The sequence below is a fragment of the Rutilus rutilus genome (assembly GCF_951802725.1).
Source record: "Rutilus rutilus genome assembly, chromosome: 14".
Taxonomy (NCBI): Eukaryota; Metazoa; Chordata; class Actinopteri; order Cypriniformes; family Leuciscidae; genus Rutilus; species Rutilus rutilus.
The window spans coordinates 4,199,441-4,220,439 of record NC_140219.1 but is presented as its reverse complement, the minus strand read 5'-3'; the positions used below and the strand labels follow the sequence as shown (position 1 = coordinate 4,220,439).

Here is a 20,999-nt window from a genome sequence, read left to right as displayed (position 1 = left end):
ATAGCAAATATTATATAATGACCCGTTATGTTGAGCGGTGACACTAATGGAATGGGGATGTTACCCTGGAGACGAGCACCTCATCCCATGCTTAATGGAAGTTGCCGGATCATGTCAGAATGGGACATTGAAGTAATAATAACCACAGATCCCTGATGCTCGTTTGTGTAATATTCACGTTTCATGTCGTGTCCTCATGAGGAAAACTATAGTTGTTTGTGTTTAGTGCTAGTTTGTGTAATCAAGTTTCATATGAGAGCGTCTACATATTCTGATTTATCATTTACACCTCCGAGCTCTGAAAGCGATGAGCACCGGGGGAAATTTCACGTTTCAATTTCGCTGTCATTCATCTTCTATTTCCACTGCGTGCCGATCATATTCTCAGAGAGAATTCAATTTAAAAGTTAATATATTAAAAAGGTCATTTCCAAACAGAGCCCATTTTAAAAATGGAATTTTAGTAATAAATAGCACAATTTATGCCTGTGTCCTCTTTATTTTCCTTTGTACAGGTGAAACATATTCTTAAAGAAGATAAGAATATATAGGCTATATGCATAATGCAAAATTAGGACCATTACGGTCATTGTGACATTATTTAAACACATTTCACTTTTCAGTAAATCAGAATCAGTTCAAGAAATACTTTAATGCTCTATAAATATTTTACAATAAAATTAGTTGTATTATTTATAAAGTTTATTATTATTGTATTATTTATTATTATTGTAAAATGTATTCTTTTCCAATATATATATATATATATATATATTTATGCATTTAATTTTTATTCTGACATTTATCTTTTGAAAGTTCCCATTCAACAGCATGCCAAATAATCTTTATGGAGAGAACAATATTTTTGAATTCTCTGCACGAGTGTGAAAAATGTCAAATGAAATAAATGTACGCAGTCAAACTAAGACCATTTAAAACTTTTAATTTTAGTTATAAATAGCACAGTATTTTTCACAATATATTCAGTCATGTGTTTCCTTGCACAAGTGAAAAATACACTTTCTGAACATCTGTGTGTTTAATTAATTTACTGTTAGTGAAACAAAAAATAATACATTCAGATAAATCTAAACTCTTACTGTACAATTATTAAAGGTGTACATCATGTAAACGCTCTTTATCTGAGCAAGAGCTTTATACAGGCAAAGTCTTCAGTAAAGGCCTACAAATACTGTAACGTGAGTGTGTGTGTGTTAATTAGATGGCCTGTTTGGAGTAAAGAGGAAATGATGTTTATGTACATTCTCAGTGTTACTGCCAATTTGACTCAAACTTAAATGATTAAAACTTTTTTTATATGAAATCATATCATAAATGGCAACATCACAGTGTTTTCATCTACCGTTTTCATTTTCTCAGTATATTTCTCTCCTGTGAGATACGATCTCAGAACAGGAAATGACTCTTAAGGGAGGTGATATCCCAGAATGCACTGCATACCTGCTGTGAGCCTGTTATATTCGTTTAGTCTCCGTCTGCCTCTCCTGCCTGTTTTTCCCCATGTCTCCCTCTCTCTTCTGGACGACGTTCAGTATCTGAGTGAGTTCACATCAACACCTGCTGTATAGAGTTCACCAGAAGTCGTTTCCCGGTCACTCACTCATTACAACATTCAGTTCCACTCATTCTGGGGAACTAAAGCGCTTTCACTTCTCTTTCTTCTGCTTCAGTGTTGCAACATCCATTATTTACCAACATTAAAAATGTCTGAATGTGATTCACTTGATCAAGTGTAAAAAAAGATTATTTTTAAATAGCAAATAAAACAAAGATTACAAGGAGTACATTTTACATGAAAACACCATGTCAGTCATTCAAAAGCTTCTCTTTTTGTGAAATTTACTAGCAATTTATGAGTGAAAATTGTATATACACCATTTTTTCAGTGTATCTATGAGCCTCAAATCTTTTCTCGTCACTAATATTTGCTTCTTTTTTTTTTTTTTAAGTCACAGTGTGTTTGAATTAGGTGTTTTTAGTGGATGCATGAAATCCCAAAATCCCTATTCTCCCTCACTCCCAAACAAGATCATTAATCATCAATAATACCATTTGTGGCCACTAGATTCCTGTATAGCCCTATATATACAAAACAAATAAACAGGTTTGTGCAATCCCTAGTTGCTAAGAAGGTGTTCTCAGACATAATTACTTTTATTACGTTTTGCATTTGGATACATATTTAGATCTTATCAATGACTACTTTCTGTCAACGTCTTTTTGGTTTGAAATGTTGATTTTAAGTGTCAGTTTTTGCATTATTATCACAGTCAAACCTATAAAACCCATTGTTACCCCAAACTACACATTAAAAGCTCGATCAGTCACACGAAAGTAATCATAATAAATAATGATTCAGTGCGGTCAGAAACAAGGGTGAATCCAGCTATTAGCCCTATTCGGACGAGACTAGTTTAACATGGAGAGGTGGAGTGAAGTAATTATTACCAGAGCTTCTCAGTGATTTTAGTCCCGTCTGAATGTGTATCTCAGTGATCATCGCGGACAATGTCAGTAAAGATTACGGCGACTTTTACCTTCAGTAAAAAGGTCCGGAAAAATGACCTCAGGTGACACTAATCCCGTGCGAATAGACCCGCTGTAAATATGAACGTAAATATTTCGTCATTTCCTGTTTAAAAGTAGTTTTCCGCGGTTTTTCAAGTATGGAGAAGCTTGAAAAAGCATTCAGTTGCATTCTAGACGCTGGAACGAGTCTGTGGCAAAACTCCACACACCATTCAGATCAGAGAGAAGATCGAAAGCACTTGAAACATCTCTTTTAGCGTTAGGTAAGTGCCTATTACCAACACAATCCAATCTGAAGTTCATTAATACACCGTTCGACCGGACAGAACTGTTTTATATATATAAATATAGGTTATATGTGTTTGCGCACGTGATATCAGGAAGCAGCGTAACACACACATGACGACAGGAGTGTTACTCTCCCACTTCTGCTAGTTTACTGAGATATCTTATCCCGTGCGAATTGGCCATTAATATAACAGACGTCCTGTGGTAAAATTACATTACTCCATCTACCCTTGTAAAGTTAATCCCGTACGAATCCCGGCTTATTCTACTTATTAATAACGCTATGCTAATGTGTATGCCACCGCTCGCATTAAGCGCTGTTAGAATTCAATGACTCGATTCAGCTTTTTGACAGATGTGTTAAATGCGATAAAGTAGTTTAAAAAACAATCAACGTCTGTCTTCATTTTAACACTAGATTTACTGTTTGAGCATTTGAAAGCATTCACACATCCGTCTATTTCTGTATGTTAAGTGACACTTGACTTGATTTTCTGTGACTGATGAATGACTTTCAGACATTTTTAAGTATCTCAAGTGTCCAGATTCTTTTCCTAAACTAATTTATACTTTTTGTCACGTAAACCGTCTCTCTCTCTCTCTCTCTCTCTCTCTGTCCATCTGTCCGTCTCAGGGTTGTTTCTTGGCGTTCCTGCCAAACTTGTCACTGAGTTGTTGAATGAGGTCAGCCAGTTCTCCAGTGGTCTGAGATTTCTCTTCCAGAAGCTCGTAGCGCAGACTGGAGATGTCCTGTTTTATTTCCTTCAGTTCACCTGTAACACACACACACACACACACACACAGAGAGAGAGAGCTCGAGTTACTTGAATATAAGCAGACTTTTTCTAAAGAAAGTACAAGTCATCAACAAGACACATGATTTGAGGTGACCACAAACAAGATGCTTCTGCTTATAAAACACACACACAGTGAAATACAGTGAATTTACTGGGTTTTTACCTTCGTTAACTTCATCATTCTCTCTGTCGACCTGAGCCTTCAGAACATATCGCTTAATCAAACGCTTCATTATCTTCTGTTAGACAGACAGACAGATAGGAGGGAGAAAGATCTTGTCATTTTAACAGGATCATGATGAAGTTTCTCGTGGTTTGTTGAGTCTCTCACCTGATATCTTGTGGGGTTTTTGATGGGTTTCTTCAAGGTGTTCAGCTCTCGACTCCTGAGATTTGCTCGATGATGATCAGCCTGAAAAAACACAGATATTCAGCATATTCAACTGATGTGCATCACAGGTGTATTTCCATCAGTTACAATCAGGTGTGTCCGATCATATTCATAATGCATGGCTGCTTTTTGCATTGACTGATTCCTTTGTTATGAGAAACGCATTGTTTTGTGTGCATCACATCCCAAATGAAAGGAAAATGAAGAGATGAAGTACATCGCATTGATAAAGCATTTAATTACTTAAATTTGTCAAATAAAAAAAGCATTATCATCTGGTTATTTATATATGTGTGTGTATATCTATAAAATAATTTTCAGAAAAAATTACTACATAATATATGTCATGCTCTGTTACGGCCCTTAATCTAATTTGGCTCTTTTAAAAACACACAAAAGACAAGGATTGAACATATCAAAAATCACAGACGATTGGGTAACGTTTCTGACGTCAACATATATATACGTCAATATAAACATAATATATTATGTACCATATATCAATGGTCTTGAACGATCTTTTAGCACTTTTAGCAGCTTGTAGCATTGTAGAATTTATGTTGTCCTAAATATATTTATTTATAACAATAAATTCTATGGAACATAAATTCTACAATTATTTCTACAAATATTTATAGATATACACACACACACACACACAATTATTTCTACAATTGAAATGACACATTAAATATTTCAATTATTGTCACCGTTGTGTTCTGTTAGTTTCTGTTTCATTTGTTCCGTGTCCTTGTGCAGATTCCCGCCACTCATCCGTCTCCTTGGTTACCGTCATTATTAGTTCATATGTGTCAGCTGTGTTTAATTATCATCGTTTGTGTTTAGTACTTAAGTTGTTCCCTGTCCTGCAATCCTTGGTCACAGTTATGTTATTCGTGTTTGCTAACTATCTGTCAAACTATTGTTGTTCGCCTGCATTCACCCGTGACAATTATATATAATTTATATCTATAATATATAATATTTCTTATATTGTATAAGAAATGTACGTTATAAATACAATTATTTATAAAAATTCTATATATAAATAAATATATAGAATATATATATATATATATACATACAATTTCTACAATTATTTTCTACAAATTAAAATTATTACATTATTTAAATTATATTTAATGCATATCTATAATATAAAATATTACTTATATTGTATAAGAAAGGTACATTACAAATACAATTGTTTATAATAATTATATATATAAATTCTACAATTATTTCTACAATTTAAATTAGTAATATATATATATATAACTTTTTTTTTACATATTACATATTTCATATTTCAATTATATGTTATTTATATTTATAATATAGAATATTACACTTTATATTTTACCATATGCATATTCTATACAAAATCGAATTCCTTCCCATACTCTGTGTTTCAGTGTAAATTCTCTTCAGTATTCTGCATTAGTTCTACAAGACCATTTTCATTTAAACGATTTTAATCAAAGTCCTTCTGTTCGTCTGCAGCCGTGAACCAGATGCAAAACTGCAGACGAGAGTGACCTGAGATATCAGTGGGACGGATTAAACCACATAAATTACTTCTACAGTCTACAAGGTACATAAGTTAAAGGGTTAGTTAACCCAAAAATGAAAATTCTGTTTGTAATTACTCTCCCTCATGTTGTTCCAACCCCGTAAGACTTTCGTTCATCTTCAGAACACAAATTAAGATATTTCTGATTAAATCTGAGAGCTGTCTCACTCCTCCATAGGCTTCTAGGTAATCGAGATCTGCCATCCCAGAAAAGTTAGTAAAGACATCGTTAAAATAGTCCAAGTGACTACAGCGGCTCAACCTTAAGTTTATCAAGCGACGAGAATACTTTTTGTGCGCAAAACAAACACAAAAATAACGACTTTATTCAACTACGTATACGTGTGTCAGAACGGAGGCTCACTATTGGCCGACGCTGGTCATGTGTGTGATGCTGGCCAATAGTGAGCCTCCGTTCTGACGTACAACCCAGAAGCGCTGCGCTGTTACACGACGTGAACTCACTCAGAGAAACACAGAAGAAAATCAATAGTGGAATAAAGTCGTTATTTTTGTGTTTGTTTTGCGCACAAAAAGTATTCTCGTCGCTTGATAAACTTAAGGTTGAGCCACTGTAGTCACTTGGACTATTTTAACGATGTCTTTACTAACTTTTCTGGGATGGCAGATCTCGATTACCTAGAAGCCTGTGGAGGAGTGAGACAGCTCTCAGATTTAATCAAAAATATCTTAATTTGTGTTCCGAAGATGAACGAAAGTCTTACGGGGTTGGAACGACATGAGGGTGAGTAATTACTGACAGAATCTTCGTTTTTGGGTGAACTAACCCTTTAAGTTAAAACCAAATATGTAAGTGTCCTGAATTGCATAATTTAGTGTGTTGTGTTTTACCTTCGGCCGTGAATTGAGCATGCCCATCTCCAGCTCGCTGTTATGCAGATGACCTTTGCCCTTACACAGTCGTATAAGGCAGGACTTGACTCGGATGATCAGGTAGTAGAAGGATTTCGGGGTGGGCACCAGGTTGTACGGAACAGGCAACGTCCGTCCCTCATCGAAATACGACAACCAGAGTTTAGCACGAGCAAACTTCCACTCCACATCAGCGTCTTCCTGCAGAGAGACGGAGATTCAACACGAACACGAAGACATAAATCATATCACTCGTTCAGGGAGGTTTCTACGTCAATAATCTGAAGTAAAACACTTTAATATCTGATTTTGCTGGTCAGCAGAGCTGGCATGGTAACTGATTATATGTATATGTTACAAAAATTAAGTACTTTATTGGTAAGTTTATTCCCTATTTAATTTTTATTTTTTTGTCAGTCAAACCCCTTTGGCCTAAATTTAGATTAAATTAATATTTACTTAAATTATCCCTGAGATTTTAAAGTTAAAATGTCAATAATTTATCAACACACTGGCATACAGTTCTGTCACATTCACATGCAAGTCGACAAATAAAACATTTCATCTTTTTTAGTGTTCAAGTGTTTTATTTTGATTGTTTTAATTAGAAATGTGTATGATTTAATTACGTATTAACTCACAAACCCCCTGCAGTTTAGTAATGTTTAACGTCGTTGATAACAAAGAAAAATATTTTTTTTATATCAATATGGTAGTTGAGTTAGGTCAAAATAATCAAAAATACCTAGAATGTGTAGATCACTAACTACAATTTCCGTCACGTAATTTGTAATCAGTAATTGACTACAATTTAAGTAATCTACACTGTAAAAAATTATCGTGATTTTAACAGTAAAAGACTAAAAATGCTCCAGTGAAAACCTGTTAACTGGTTAACAGAAAGTTTCCTTACTATATATACTGTAAACAACTGTGATAGATCTAACGGTACATTTAATGTAATTTTACTGTAAAATACCGTTGAAAAAGAACAAGTCATTGTATAATTTACAGTGAAAAAACAAGTTTTGACAAGTTTTTTCTAATCAGTTATGTACAGGGTTTTATGTTACATTTAATGTTGCTGCATTTTTTACATTTCATGTGTGTTACCATGATGGTGTTTAGTGTTTGTGTGAATGACACTGTGCAGCTTCTATATATTAGTAATAACTTTCTTGTGAAAGAGCTGCTTGTGATGAGCTTTAAATCATCATGTGATTTTTCATCACCACTGTGATTGGTGGTTGTCAGTGTATAACTATGGTACAAAACAGATATTAATTCTTCATTAGGTCAGTAAATTAACATTATATCAGATAATTAAATACGGTTTATTACTGTAAATTTAAGTAAAGTCTGTAAAATCTAAAATGGTGCTACCGTATTTTTTACGGTAAATTTCTGGCAACCACAGCTGCCAGTTTTTTTACCGTAAATCTAACTTGCTTTAAGGAGGTATAGATATGTTTTGTTGCTCAGAACTGAGTGCCCGTACCTCTATTTCCTGGTAGGAGCTGTTGATCATGGCGATCAGCATGTTGAGAAGAACCACCACCATCGTGACGTTATAAACCCCGTACAGCACGTAACCGATGTTCTCGATGAACTTATGATCATACTTCAGAACCACAGAAATCACCTCGGAGAGCCCAAATATGGACCAAAACAGAGTCTTGAAGCTCTCCTCAACCCTGTCAACACACACAGATCAGAGGAACACGTCACTGCTCAGATCCCTCGCTTTCACGGCTCATCTGATGAAAATCAACTGAGGTTTCTCATCAAATTTGATTAAAAAATTATACTTTAGACCAACAAAATTATATTTAGTGGTTCAAAACTTATATTTTGTTTTAATACTAGACAAAACCATAAGTAAAAAATATTTTGGGTAACACTCTACAATAAGGTCCCGTTAGTTAAAGTTAGTTAATGCATTAACTAACTGTAACTAACAATGAGCAATGCACTTGTTACAGTATCAATAATCATACAACTGTTTATTGTTCCTTCATGTTAACTCGGGTCCATTAAATAACAGATATAAGTTTTGATATTAACAATGCATAAGTAAATGTTGAAATTAACATCAACTTAGAGGAATAAATGCTTTAGAAGTATTTCCATTGCTAGTTCATATCAATGAATGGTAAAAAATGGAACCATAATGATAAGTGTTACCAGATTATTTATTTTAAAAACCAAGCCAAAATGTTACTGTAATGTAAGTCAATTTATTTTTTGTTTGTTTAACAACATACGTTCACCATAAACAAATGAAATAAGAGATTAGTCAATGTTTAATTTAGTTTACTTACTATGAATAAAGACAACATAAGATCTTAATGTATACTGTGAAGTCTTTTTAAAATATGCATCATATTTTCTGCTATGCACTAAAAGACAAACAAACAGAAAAACCAATAAAACTTACAATAATTTCTAGCTAGTATGTGTTCTGCACGTCAACACTCGAGCGAAATAATACTATTTAAACAAAATTGGGTAACACTTTATTTTACAGTGTCCTTGTTACAAGTTACTTGTACTTACCATAGCAATAACAGTAAATTATGCATAATTACATGCAACTAACCCTCAACCAAATCCTAATCCTACCCTAACCCTATAGTAAGTACATGTAGTTGCTTAATATTACTCAGTACTTAAATATATAATTACACTGTAACAATGACACCTTAAAATAAAGGGTTACACTTTATTTTAAGGTGTCAGTATTACAGTGTAATTATATATTTACATGTACTACGTGTACTTACTATAGGGTTAGGATTGGGATGAGGGTTTGGTTTAGGGTTAATTGCATGTAATTGTGCATAATTTATATAGTTATTACTACAGTAATTACATGTAACATATGACACTGTAAAATAAAGTGTTACCAATATAACTTTATTTATTGAATAAAGTGTAACCCAAAATTGTTTATTTGATTGTTATTTTATAGTTCTCAGACGAACTGACCAAAAGAGGTTGAAGCCAGAAACCATGATTTTCAGTGAGGCCAGTATAATAATACACTCCTAGCAAAGTTCTATACGGAACCTTCAAGGGTTCCGTCAGCCGCTTCATATAGAACGTCTTAGGGGTTCCATTTTGGGATCATTTTATGTATTTAGTTTTAATTCCTTCATTTTGCATTAATTCATTTGTAATTGTACTTAAATTGTATGAATTAAACATCTTGTAAATGTGTAGAAAAAAAATATGAATAACCTGTTAAACATAAAAAATAGTATTAATGCAATCATTTATGGCATAAAGCGTTCTTTGACATTGAGTCAAGAACCCATAGGCCGTGTGTCCACCAAAGCGTTTTTTCAATTGTTTTCAATGGGAGCGCCGCGTTTTTAAAACGCCATGAGCGTAACGAGGCGCTGAGCGTTTTTTTTCAGGTTGCCGAGAGTTGAAGAATGTTCAACTTTGGGTAAAACGCAGCGCTCATCACTGTCACTTTTTAACCAACCGTCCAATCACAGCGGAGGAGGGGCGGGACTAATACCACACCGACCAACCGCCACATTCTGCTTGTACAACGTCAACAGATGACGACAACAACAAGCATAATAACGGAACAAAATTTATTTATACTGTTGGCAAAATTTTATATTCATAAACAAAAATATTTAAATTCATCCCCAATATTTAAAATGTTTAAATTAGAGTTTGATGGTTTCATGTCTTCACTGAAATTGTTAAAAAACAAAAAGTCATTAACGTTTTTTGGATCCCCTGCTACCAATTAATGTCACTCTTTGTTTTGTAATATTGTATGCTATGCTATGTTTGTTATTTGCTCTGTCTGCAATAAAAATTAAAAATAAAAATAACGGAACAAAATCATTTAAAACAAGAGCCAGAGAAAATACGTTACATTGTATCGACATTTTAATATAGAATCAACACAGAAACAAAATATGTGTGAAATGAGATACTAGTAACACTTTTGCGGATATTCCGTATCATAACAAGCGAAGCGTCTCAACTGAAAAAAACGCAACGCTGCCAAAACACTCTGAAGCGCTCACAGCTAGGCGTTTACAGCAGAGACTAGTGTTTTCAGCTGGATAAAAACGCTTTGGTGGACACACGGCCTTAGAGTTCAACATAGAACCCCACTGAAGCTTTTTTCTAAGAACGATGCACTTTAACTAATTAAAATGTCTGAAATACTTTAAATAATTAAAATGCTGAAATGGATAGATGCGCAGACAGAGAGAGTTTTGTTAATAAACATTGGACTCAGTTTGAGAGCAGTTTTGACCTCTTCTGAAACTCTAGAGGAGACTCGTGTGAGATTCAACAAGATTCTGGCTGATCTTTGAGATTGTGCTGTCTGGAAACATTGTTATTCCATCTGCACCTGTTTTTTTACACCAGAGCTGCATTCATGAGCCGAATGACTGCAGAATGGAGATGATGAATCACCCTGCGCTTCAGACTGGAGAACAGACGAGCTCAGGGTCTGCTAAATAATGCATTTGTGTTTGTGTTTTAATGCTGAACTCATGGAGTGGACACAGTCAAGGTCTCACTCCCTCCGCATCGCTCTGCAGTTTTACACAGCGTAAACGCTGGACTATAAATCACCAACAGAAGTATAGAAGTGCATAGAAGTAAACAAGTGTGCATTGTGATTGTTTTCATGATAATTAAACACTTTTTTTCAGTCCAAATTCTCACTGTAATGCACCTGGGTGCTTTACTTTTGTGTTAATTTGTAATTCTCATTAGAAAATGACACATTTAAATAAATCATTTAAAATACTTTACAATTTAAATGATATATCATTGTGTTTTTCACATTACAGAACTGCGAAAGTTGGGGTAAATACACTTAATTTAATAAAATACAAAAATGAGGATTAATAGTCCTAAAAATAGGTTTCATTTTCTTTATGCACAATATACATTTCTTTATAATGGTTCTGCGGGTAAAATATGAGCAGATTCTCACAGATATTATTTCACTCTCACATATGATTTAACTACAATTAAATCTTATTACATATATTTCCATATTAAATATAATTGCGTTCACTTTTCTTCCATTTTTTTTTTCATTGTGAGTATAATACTCAACGTTTTCCTTCTTTTAATTTAAGTCTCTCTGTTTCACACAGTCTCTCATTTATTATTAAAATATCTAGATGTGGTTTAGAGTTTCTATCTCTAGTAATTTATCTATGATTTCAGACAGTAGGTATATTATAGCCACGAGCAACTGGTTTTATTAACATGTAAATCGTATTATAAAGACAGCATTCAAAAAATAATCCACCTAAGAAGTTCTTCTGTTATGATCTTCAACTCTCTCTCTCTCTTTCTATATTCCCTCATAAATGACATCCCCTTCTCTTTATTGTTCTTAATGACGCTTCTTTTCTACTCGTCTTTCCTGTTTTCCATCCATTTGTCTGCGTCTGGAGAAAGACTCACTCGCTTCCCACCCAAACACACCCAATAAATATTAGATGCCATCAAAAATGATGAAATTATCTCGTCTCTTTAATATGAAGCATTTTCCTCTGTGTGATGAGAGAAAAAAACTTCAGTTCCTCCATCATTCTTAACAAGATCAATCAAACCCATTTAAAGTGTGTGTGTGAGATTTCAGCTATTAGCTAAACCTGACCCCTGAAGTAAGGGTACGTTTACACGACAATGATGTACTAAAAACGGAAAAGTTTTTCATGCGTTTTTTCGCAGCATTGTCAAAATGATCCCGTTCACACGGATCTGCGAAAATGACTAAAAACGCTGTATTCTGCTGCCAGGCCAGTAGGTGGCGTTGTCACTTTGTAAAGAAACACTGTGCGCCTATAGACTGAACGCGTGATACGCATGTGCATGACGTCACCGTTTTCACAAATTCGCCAACAACTCAGAAAATAACTAATGAATATATTGCAAAATCTTTTGGGTTGACTTTTCAAATTTTGTTAAAGGGGTCATATAATGCCATTTTTGTACAAGCTAATATGATTCTTTAGGGTCTAAATGAAAAGTTTGTAATATACTTTAATTAAAAATTCTCATTAGTATTGTAAGAAAACACTAATTTTACCTGGTCAAAAACAGCTCTGTTTTCAGCACGCCGTTTAAGTGCATGTGTCTTTAAATGATAATGAGCTTTGTTCACCCCGGCCCTCTGTTCTGTGCGTACACCGTTTTAATAACACAATAACCATAACACGTTGTTCATTATAAACGTGGGATTATGAATTATATTGAGAACGTCGTACATAGAAAACATGCCGTAATGTATCCTGAGTGTAAACAGCCGCATTCATCGTGAAGCGTACGGCAAGCGATTTGCAAAGATTAATATAAATATTAATATAAAGGTTAATAAAACGTTACACTCACTTCTTCTGGAGGTGCGGCAGGAACACGAATAGTTGGTACTGATCCCTTTTTCAAGAGCAGCTTCTTAGCAAAACCAGCTTTATACTGACCCTCTGGAGAGAAATGATTCGCGCAAACATGAAAGCATTGACGTTGATCGTGGGGAATATTCCCTTCGAAAACAAAACTCAGCCACCGCGTCTTCAGCGGTTCGGATTTAGGAACATCAAAATGACTGCTGTGTTCGTTATTACACCCAAGAACAGAACACCACAATCGCTTAGACGCCATTCTGCTCCAGCGTATCAACAATGCGGACTATGATTGACAGCTCGCTCACGAGCGAGGGCGGGTCTGTGTTGAAACGCTGCTGTCAATCAACAATTGTGGGAGGGGCTTGATTTGAGACGGGGGAAAACATATAAGATAATATTTTATGATGGTTGTGTACAGGCACTGCCAACACACATTTCAGTACAATCAACTTGTAAAAGTGCATGTACCATTATATGACCCCTTTAAAAGGTATCTATCTTTAAACTTATGTGTAAGCCAAAACATTTAGTTTTTGGGTGACTCTCTGAAATTAGACCCTTATCATTTTAAGTGTATTCTTAACTTGCTATTTTTTCTTGCCAAATTTTATATTCACAAGTGTACATTTTCAAAGAAAACTCCTTCTTTTTTCATTTTTAAGAAAGATTTTGATATATATTTCAATTCTTTGAGGAACTCTAAAAACTCTGCTGCATGTAAGACTCTGCAATGGTGTCAATCATTTAAGTTAGTTTAATATTCTTTATGTTTATGTAATGTAAGTAACCCTCTGTATTGTGTATTGTTCATTGTTTATTAATGTCTTGTTTTCAAGACATTACCTCAGAAACCTCAGAAAAAACCGTGCACTTTGAATCCCGTTTTCAAAAGTTGGTGTTTTCAGGCCCCCAAAACGCTGTTGTGGTGTAAATTAATGTTAGTTTTCCATTGTGTAAACGGCCCTTAAATCTGACAAAGGCTACATCTACACGAATCAGGATACATTTCCAAACGCATCCTTTTCTCTAGGTTTTGTCCTCCTGTCCACACAGAAACAGTGTTTTTGTCCTGCTTATTGAAGACTAAGATTAAGGATAAATTTGAAAACGCCGTTGTAGTGTGGACTGTGAAAACCAATCTGTGCATTAAATCTGTCACTGGGAGCTCGAATTCAATCAGCATGTCCTCTGTGAAGACAGCTGACTGTGGAGGAGGCGCATGGCAAAGCTTTCGGATTATAAAGAACTTCACAGAAGTCTACAGAAGAGCTTCTCAACTTGTTTAGCTTCAGATGTGAGTCTATGTGTGGTTTAGTAACTAGTCAGTGGCATTGTCCTAAAATCACACAAACACACACAGAAGCATTCAACACTCATCCTAATTATATTTTCTTTGCACTGTTCTCTCTGCTTCTCTCCATTGTGTTTCACAGAATAATCGCAGCGTTGTTTAAAGAGGCAGGCGGAGAGACTCTTTCTGACTCATGTTTAGGTCATCTACCTTCCTTAAAACACACACACACACACAGGTTCCAATTTTGTGTTCGTTTCTCTTCCTTTGCTTTGCGCCCACAGACTGGGCAAGAAAACCTTCTCCTCTCTATATCTATTTCTCTCTTTCTTAAAATATCATCCATATATACACAGTCTGACTTTCATACTCCTGTGTTTACAGGAATAGCTCTCGTGTCTTCCGCTTCATCAGGTCTTTAACATTTATATTTAATTCATTTAGCAGATGCTTTTCGAATCGATTTACTAACGAGGTCTGGCGATTCATCCGATCCAAACCACCAGCGAACCTCAGGGTTTTTGGCTCTGACCCAGAATGCAAATGAGGGGGGCGGGGTCTTGAAAACTGTCCAGAAAAATGACCTATGAAAAAAACCTGCATAATTCATACATTGCAAAATCTACTAATACAATTGATTATTTCATGTCTTTGTTTTTTCAACATTTCTCTTCATTTCCATTTCTCTTTCTGTTGTAAGGACTGATTTTCCTCAAAACTCACCCTGCAATAAAGCCATAAAACGCACCCTGGACAAAAGATAGCAAAGACAGAGCACAGGACAGACCTGCATTCCTGTCCAAACTTTTCTTCTTCCTTATCTCTGCATCCCCCTCTCCCTCCTCCCCTCCTCTTCTCGCCAGTCAAGTCACCAAAAGTTCACTAAGAATGTCTCATTTTAAGTGTCTCAGTGCGATTGGTAAAATGGTCTTAATTTCATTGCAGTCATTGATTTAATGAGAAAGATTGAGAACTTAGGAGAATCCTGTTCTCCTCTCTGGGTGATGTCTCTTCAAGATATCTCCCGAAACCAGGCGTTACCCCCTGGGGTACATGAATTGACCCAAAACAACAATATTTGTATAACCCTTTTTTTTTTTCTTTTTTTTTTGCGCTTTCATATGTACTACTGTACACCCAAAGCGCTTTACAATCATGTCAGGGGATCTCTCCTCAACCACCACCAGTGTGCAGCATCCACTTGGATGATGCGACGGCAGCCACAGTACAACGGTGCCAGTGCGCTCACCACACACCGGATATAGGTGGAGAGAGGAGAGAGAGTGATAGAGCCAATTCAATGGAAGGGGATTATTAGGAGGCCATGATTAGTAAGGGCCAATGGGTGGAATGTGGCCAGGACACCGGGGTTACACCCCTACTCTTTACGAGAAGTGCCATGGGATTTTTAATGACAACAGAGATTCAGGACCTCGGTTTAACGTCTCATCCGAAGGACGGTGCTCTTTTGACAGTATAGTGTCCCTGTCACTACACTGGGGCGTTAGGACCCACACAGACCACAGGGTGAGCGCCCCCTACTGGCCTCACTAACACCTCTTCCAGCAGCAACCTGGTTTTCTCAGGAGGTCTCCCATCCAGGTACTAACCAGGCTCAGCCCTGCTTAGCTTCAGTGGGCAACCAGTCTTGGGCTACAGGGTGATATGGCTGCTGGCCCTTTTGTTCTGGTCTGGGTATTTAAGGGTAGGTGGCAGAGCAGTCTTTGGGACCCTTTACCAGGATCATCCCCCATACAGTGCTGTTTCAGTGTTTTCCTGTTGGAAAGCCCTCACACACCACTGTGTGTCTCTGTCAGGAAAGCATTGCTTACTTTTAGAGTCATCTTTGAGTAATTGATGTCATGTATTTATTATTTCTGAACTTGCTTTTAATCACTTGTGTAATTGGCATGATACATTTTACCTGACAAATAAATGTTACATCTTGATTTATTCAGCATTTTTCAGAAATCATTATTTTCTAGTAGATTAAAGTGCAGTCTGGTGTTTCCGCAAATCTCTGTCCAGGATAGATCAAACCGAAGGCACTAATGAATGGAGCATGGAGCACATCATTAAGGAGACCTTCCGATTTCTGACTATCACTGACTTAGCACGTTGCAAGCTCGCAACTATAAAAAAAATAAAAAATAAAATCACACCTTTGTTATGAGTCAGCAGTGAGCAGCCGCTTAAGGGCCGTACACACCGGGACGAATATCGGCGCGCGTTATTCGCCAGCGTTTTTCAACGCGTTTTTTGTGTTCACACCCAAGCGATTTTCGCTGACGATGAGCCGAGTGAACATGCAAATTCATTCCCTGACATTAGATGGCGCTTAATGTTAAACAGAAATACTCCGCTGTCGCGTTTGTCATATAGTTCTTTATATTCCGAGACCAGCAGCTCTACACACTGCATGAAAATTGGGATTTCCGACCCCGTAAACGGCCGCAAATCTCCCTAATTTTCGGCAGTTAACGACAATTCACAGCCTGTGAACGTCGCGTTCGTCTGTGCCGAATATTGTCGGAAACGAACCATGACGTATGCAGAGCGCTCGCGCCGGAGGTGTGAATGGCTCTAATTACCATATGAATAGCAGCTCCCGCCAGAGAAAGGCTTGAATTTCCTCACTCACTATTGGTTGAACCCACGTGGTTTAAACAAGAAAAATCACTCGTGATTGGTTGGCAGATCTGTTACTATTGGTCACCCTTGCTCATTAAAAATTCTAAAAATTATAATATTCATATAAATAATATATAAATTATTTTTTTATTCATAATATGCTATTCTGTGGTATATTCATGTCATTGTTAACCTATGGACTACACTATTATTACCATCAAGGACATGAATTTATAAAGGAATGGAAAATTTGCCAGGGACATGCTGTTTATTCAAAGAAAGAGCTTTATTAGCACAGAAACAAAATAATATACACCTATGTACAAAGCATAGATCATCTGCACACACAACAAATTGGAAGCTCAGTGTCTGTTTTCATCTTCGGAGCTGTAGTAGGTGACTAGCGGCGTTCTCTCTGAATTCGATCCACTTTGAAAACGTCTGTGGTGCGTTGCCCTGTATTTAGGAGTCTCCTCTAATCTCGACTGCAGCGTAGCACAGAGCTCTGTGAGCTCCTGGCTGGTGGTTGAACTTCATTGGACATCAGATCTATGGTGGCGCACTTCCAAATGCCCACGTCATCCTCACCTAGCACACCGTCTCGCTTCTAGCAGCTGTAAAAACAACCAATACAGACAATCAGTACTGTGATGCACTGTGTATGGACACAAAACATCTATTAATGCACGTGAAAAATAGTCACATTGACTAAAAATCTTACCCTCTTTCTTCTCGCTCGACTCCGAGCTGAACTCTTCCCAGCTTCGGCCTGCAATGCCAGATCTGGTTGTTTGTACCTGAAGCTCCTGCGTACTGTCTCGTAGTATGTCTTACAGGCAGCTGGAAAACAATTAAATGAGAGTGATATGAATAAAAACAACGCAAGTCACAGTAAAATGAAACAAGGAGAAAATAGTAAAAGTTACTTACAATGTCGTCATGATCAGCGTCATGAAAATCTGGACTTGCAGACATAGCTCTGAGTAAATGTGAGGTTACGCCCTCGTTATGAGGCGAGGTTACTCTGTGGAAACAAAATGTATGATTAAGATCGTAAACTATAACGGATCTATTTTCTTATACAAGAGAATGAAAGCATATTCTTTGAATCTTACCTTTAAAATGTTTGTAAGTTTTTATGAAAGTAAAAAAATAAAAGAATGTAAGATTCTTTTTTTTTTCTTTTTTTTTACCTTGATCCAGTTCGTAGCGCCCACAATTTGTCTCAGAGTTGTGAAGATGGCATACTGCTTCCTGTAAATTACAGGATTTTTTACAATTATTAAACAAATAATAGCCATCAATCCCATGACCTCTTGCTTTATGATGAAATCATGAAAAACAGAATATTCTTACATTTCACAAGGCCTGACAAAATACAGCTGCAGGTAACTAGCGGCATTCTGTCTGAATTCGGTCCATTTTGCAGACGTCTGTGGTGTGTTGCCCTGTACTTTGGAGTCGACTCTAATCTCGACTGCAGTGTGGTACAGAGCTCGGTGAGCTCCTGGCTGCGACAGGACGGAGGTCGCACAATCCATCCAGACACCCCGCCGACGATGCCGTCTTCCTCATCAGACATCAGGTCTATGGAAGCACACTTCCGAAGGCCCACCTCATCCTCAGCTAGCACACTCTGTCTCGCTTTTAGCAGCTGTTAAAACCAATAAAGACAATCAATACTGCGCAATGCACTGCGTATGGACAACACACATCTATTAATGCACCTGAAAAATAGTCACATTGACCAAAAACAAATCTAATCTAATAAATCTTACCGTCTTTCTTCTCGCTCGACTCCGAGCTGAATTCACCACAGCTTCCGCCTGCAATGCAAGATCTGGTTGTTTGTACCTGAAGCTCCTGTCGTGTAATATGTCTTAAAGGCAGCTGGAAAACAATTAATTGAGAGTGATATTAATAAGAACAACATAAGTCACAGTAAAATTAATAAGAACAACGTAAGTCACAGTAAAATTAAACAAAGGAGAAAAAATGCAACCGGGTGAAATTGCAGAAATACACACCGGAAGCAAACTATGCTTTTTGAAATTGGGGTTTTATTCTGACTGCTGTTTAAAATAAGTGACAGCGGTCAATGGAAGCACAATTAAACAGATAAAAGTCTGATTAAGAAAAAAGTTTGCCTTGTTCGAAGAGATTTCATAAGAAAAAAAATAGATTTCACTAGTTAAACAAAAACAAACAAAAAAAAAATTGTAGAAACAGTTTACAGTAAATTTGAAGATGACATCCAAATGTCACAAAAAGCTTAACCAGTGGATCAATGCCCAAATCCACAGAATACTTAACTCAATTCAAACTGAAATGCAGTGTAATACACTGCAACTGGTCAGATTTAAATTGATTTCTCCAAACCAAAATATGTTACAATTAAATACGATAACACAAACTGGAATACGGCAGTGGCTGAGGTAACTTAGGCCTAAGTTACAAGAGAAATAAAAGCACTTTAACAAAGCCACAACCCACGTTTAATCATGCCATGCGGAACCAGAAATATGCATTTAACCATAAAGTTATACTGTATAATCACAGAATATAGATTCAACTCATTAACAGATAAACAGATAAACAAATAAACATGCCATCAGTAATTTCCCCCATAAACCATACATACCCAATCCTTTACCGTCCGATCACCACGAGGTTCACTCGTCACACATGCGCTCCAAATAAATCTATAAACAAAAATGTACACATCAAATGTTCTTTTAACTTCGCTTCACAACTTATTTGTGCATATTAAAGATATTGGAGTAATATTTACCAAGAAAGAAGAACGTATAACACAGAATCCGATCGATGCACGCACCGTCATGGAGCTCTCCTGAACAATGAAAAATGGCTGCCGTTCTCTGGTCGCGCGCACGCGTCCAGCACAAGTGAATAGTATCGCGAGAAGAGAGGGATTTCTTAAAGGGGCCACAAACATTTTTAATGCAAAATAGAAACGAGGTACATTTTATGTAAACAACTCTAATCGTAGTTGTAACTCTATGTACAGTAGGCATAATTCTTGTCATTGCGTATGTGTATTTAGCATGAGTCAAATACAATCTTCTGTTCGTGTTGTATTATGCACAGTGGTTGGGCTCTAAGAGATTGTGATGCTGTTTGCATGGAATGCACATTTTACCTTTGTGGCAAAGCCTGATTGAAATTAATTGTTGAAATAAATGGTTTTGTGTCTTTTTTACATAACATTGGCTATTGCTAATGACACATAGTAACTAATCTAGCTACTTTCATTAAATATATCAATTTAAGCTAAAATGTAAGAGGGTCATTCTATGAAAATGTCAATTTTTCTGTCCCTAGCCTTTACAGAAATATTACACTTAAAAAACACTTTAGGGTTACAATTTCTTTACATTTTAAAATAAAACAATATGTTATTTGAACAAATACACCCTCTTGAGCCATCAATGTCGATATATTTGATTTTTATGAATTATATAGAATTTCAAGCACCACAGAAGTGCTCGTCCCCACAGTCATGTACAGAGGGAAAATGCTTTATTTTGAGGTCAATAACAGATTTTTACACCATTTAAAATACAATAATGTATACATAACTATCAAATATATTATGTAAATGATATATATAAAAAAATGCAGAATACATATTATAAAATTTATAATGAAAGTAGTGGTCCCCTGGAGCTGTGTCACTGGTGTTACTGTTAAACAAAAATCTCTTATTTTGAAATAAAAATCACACTGCTATAGCTTATGTTTGTATGCAGGCCTACGGAATTTATATTCACAATACTTAATAACTAATATTATTTTATTGCATTTATATTAGTTGTTTGAAGAGTTACAAAAAAGCGGTCGGTCTTAACACAAGTTTCAGCCGGCAAGTCGGTCGGACTAAAAGGGGGAAAAAATAAATAATTGGGTCGGTAGGCTACTAAATTGACAGGGTCGGTCGGGTTACGGCAAACAAGAATATTTTTAAGGATGGCCTTAGACTATTGTAACTCACTTTATTTTGGCCTATCTCAGGCCTCTCTCTCTCGTCTACAGCTAGTTCAAAACGCAGCGGCTAGACTTCTCACCGGGACACGCAAATATGAGTCGATCACCCCTATTTTATTCAAACTCCACTGGCTACCTGTCACATTCAGGATTGATTTTAAAATTTTACTATTTGTGTATAAAGCTCTTAACA

The 20,999-nt window shown here is 36.2% G+C and overlaps 1 protein-coding gene across 1 annotated transcript in view; it reads right to left on the bottom strand.

Moving 5' to 3' along the window:
• Positions 1-1,002: 1,002 nt before the first annotated feature.
• trpc7b (transient receptor potential cation channel, subfamily C, member 7b) overlaps positions 1,003-20,999 on the bottom strand; it is a 72,638-nt gene continuing 52,641 nt past the window's right edge. Inside the window, exons 8-12 of the mRNA XM_084430593.1 lie at positions 7,971-8,166; positions 6,452-6,673; positions 3,967-4,047; positions 3,799-3,874; positions 1,003-3,611 (exon numbers count right to left, since the gene is read on the bottom strand). Coding sequence (XP_084286719.1) covers positions 3,469-3,611; positions 3,799-3,874; positions 3,967-4,047; positions 6,452-6,673; positions 7,971-8,166 — 718 coding nt within the window. The 3' untranslated portion in view covers positions 1,003-3,468. The remainder of the gene's footprint in view (positions 3,612-3,798; positions 3,875-3,966; positions 4,048-6,451; positions 6,674-7,970; positions 8,167-20,999) is intronic.